Below are 992 nucleotides of genomic sequence, written 5' to 3' on the forward strand. Positions count from 1 at the left end.
GAAAAAGTAGATATAAAGAATCTGGAGGTAGGAATTACAAAGCTGAGGAAAGGAAGTAAAGGCTCGGTTATTCTGGGATGTGAGAGCGAGAGAGAAATGGAAAAACTGAAAGATACAGTACGTGAGAAGCTAGGTGAAGACTTCAAGATTACAGAACCGAAAAAAATAAGACCGAAGATAAAAGTTGTAAATGTTGGAGATGAAGAAATGCAGCTGAAAGATGAAACCTTAGTTGATACAATCAAGAAGCAGAATACAATCGACAGCAGAGATGAAGAATTTTGCATAAAAATTGTGAAAAGGATGATTAAAGACAAGGGCGGTTCATTAATACTAGATGTAGATGAAATGACTCATGAGCTAATACTGAGAAAAGATAAAATAAATATTGGATGGAGAAAGTGTCTTGTGTTCGATCATTACAGTGTCAAGAGATGTTTCAAATGCTGGGGTTATTACCATATTGCCAAAGATTGTAAGCGGCAGGAAACATGTAATAAATGTGCTGGAAATCACAAAGCAAGCGAGTGTAGGGCAAAAAAGATGAGATGTGTAAACTGTATGCACAAAATTAAAACGTACAACTTAAAGATAAATGACGAACACGATGCTCTAAGTAGAAAATGTCCGACTTTCATCAGAGCCTTGGAGGAGGAGAAAAAGAGAACTGGATGGCAGACTACGAAATAGCAATCACGGAAAGAATCAATTGCATACACGAATGCGCAGAGTCTTATGGCGCACAAGGACGAATTTCAAGACTACATGAAGAAGATGAATCTAGCAGTCATGGCGTTATCGGAGACGAGGCTCGTTCCGGAAATCGAAGATAGTGAAATGAATGTGCCGGGATATGATTTGGTTAGATGCGATAGTGAAAATAGAAGCACAGGAGGTGTTGTGATTTATATAAGAAACAACATCAAATACGAGGTAATAGTAAGGGAAAAGATAGCATCAAACTGCTGGTGTGTGGCGATTGAAATGAGAGA

At 38.1% G+C, this 992-nt stretch overlaps 1 protein-coding gene and 1 pseudogene across 1 annotated transcript; both read left to right on the top strand.

The window, feature by feature from the left end:
* Positions 1–96: 96 nt before the first annotated feature.
* Positions 97–690, top strand: LOC105453951. Its single transcript, XM_011696251.1, has one exon. It carries the CDS (start codon positions 97–99, stop codon positions 688–690), a length of 594 nt encoding a protein of 197 aa, XP_011694553.1.
* Positions 691–735: 45 nt separating this feature from the next.
* Positions 736–992, top strand: part of LOC105453952 — a 1,337-nt pseudogene continuing 1,080 nt past the window's right edge.

This window comes from Wasmannia auropunctata, unplaced genomic scaffold (genome assembly GCF_000956235.1).
Source record: "Wasmannia auropunctata unplaced genomic scaffold, wasmannia.A_1.0 LD335991.1, whole genome shotgun sequence".
Classification (NCBI taxonomy): Eukaryota; Metazoa; Arthropoda; class Insecta; order Hymenoptera; family Formicidae; genus Wasmannia; species Wasmannia auropunctata.

What these genes read in the sequence shown, in the direction of transcription:
- LOC105453951 (XM_011696251.1), top strand. Translation starts at nt 97, where the DNA reads ATGGAAAAACTGAAAGATACAGTACGTGAGAAGCTAGGTGAAGACTTC.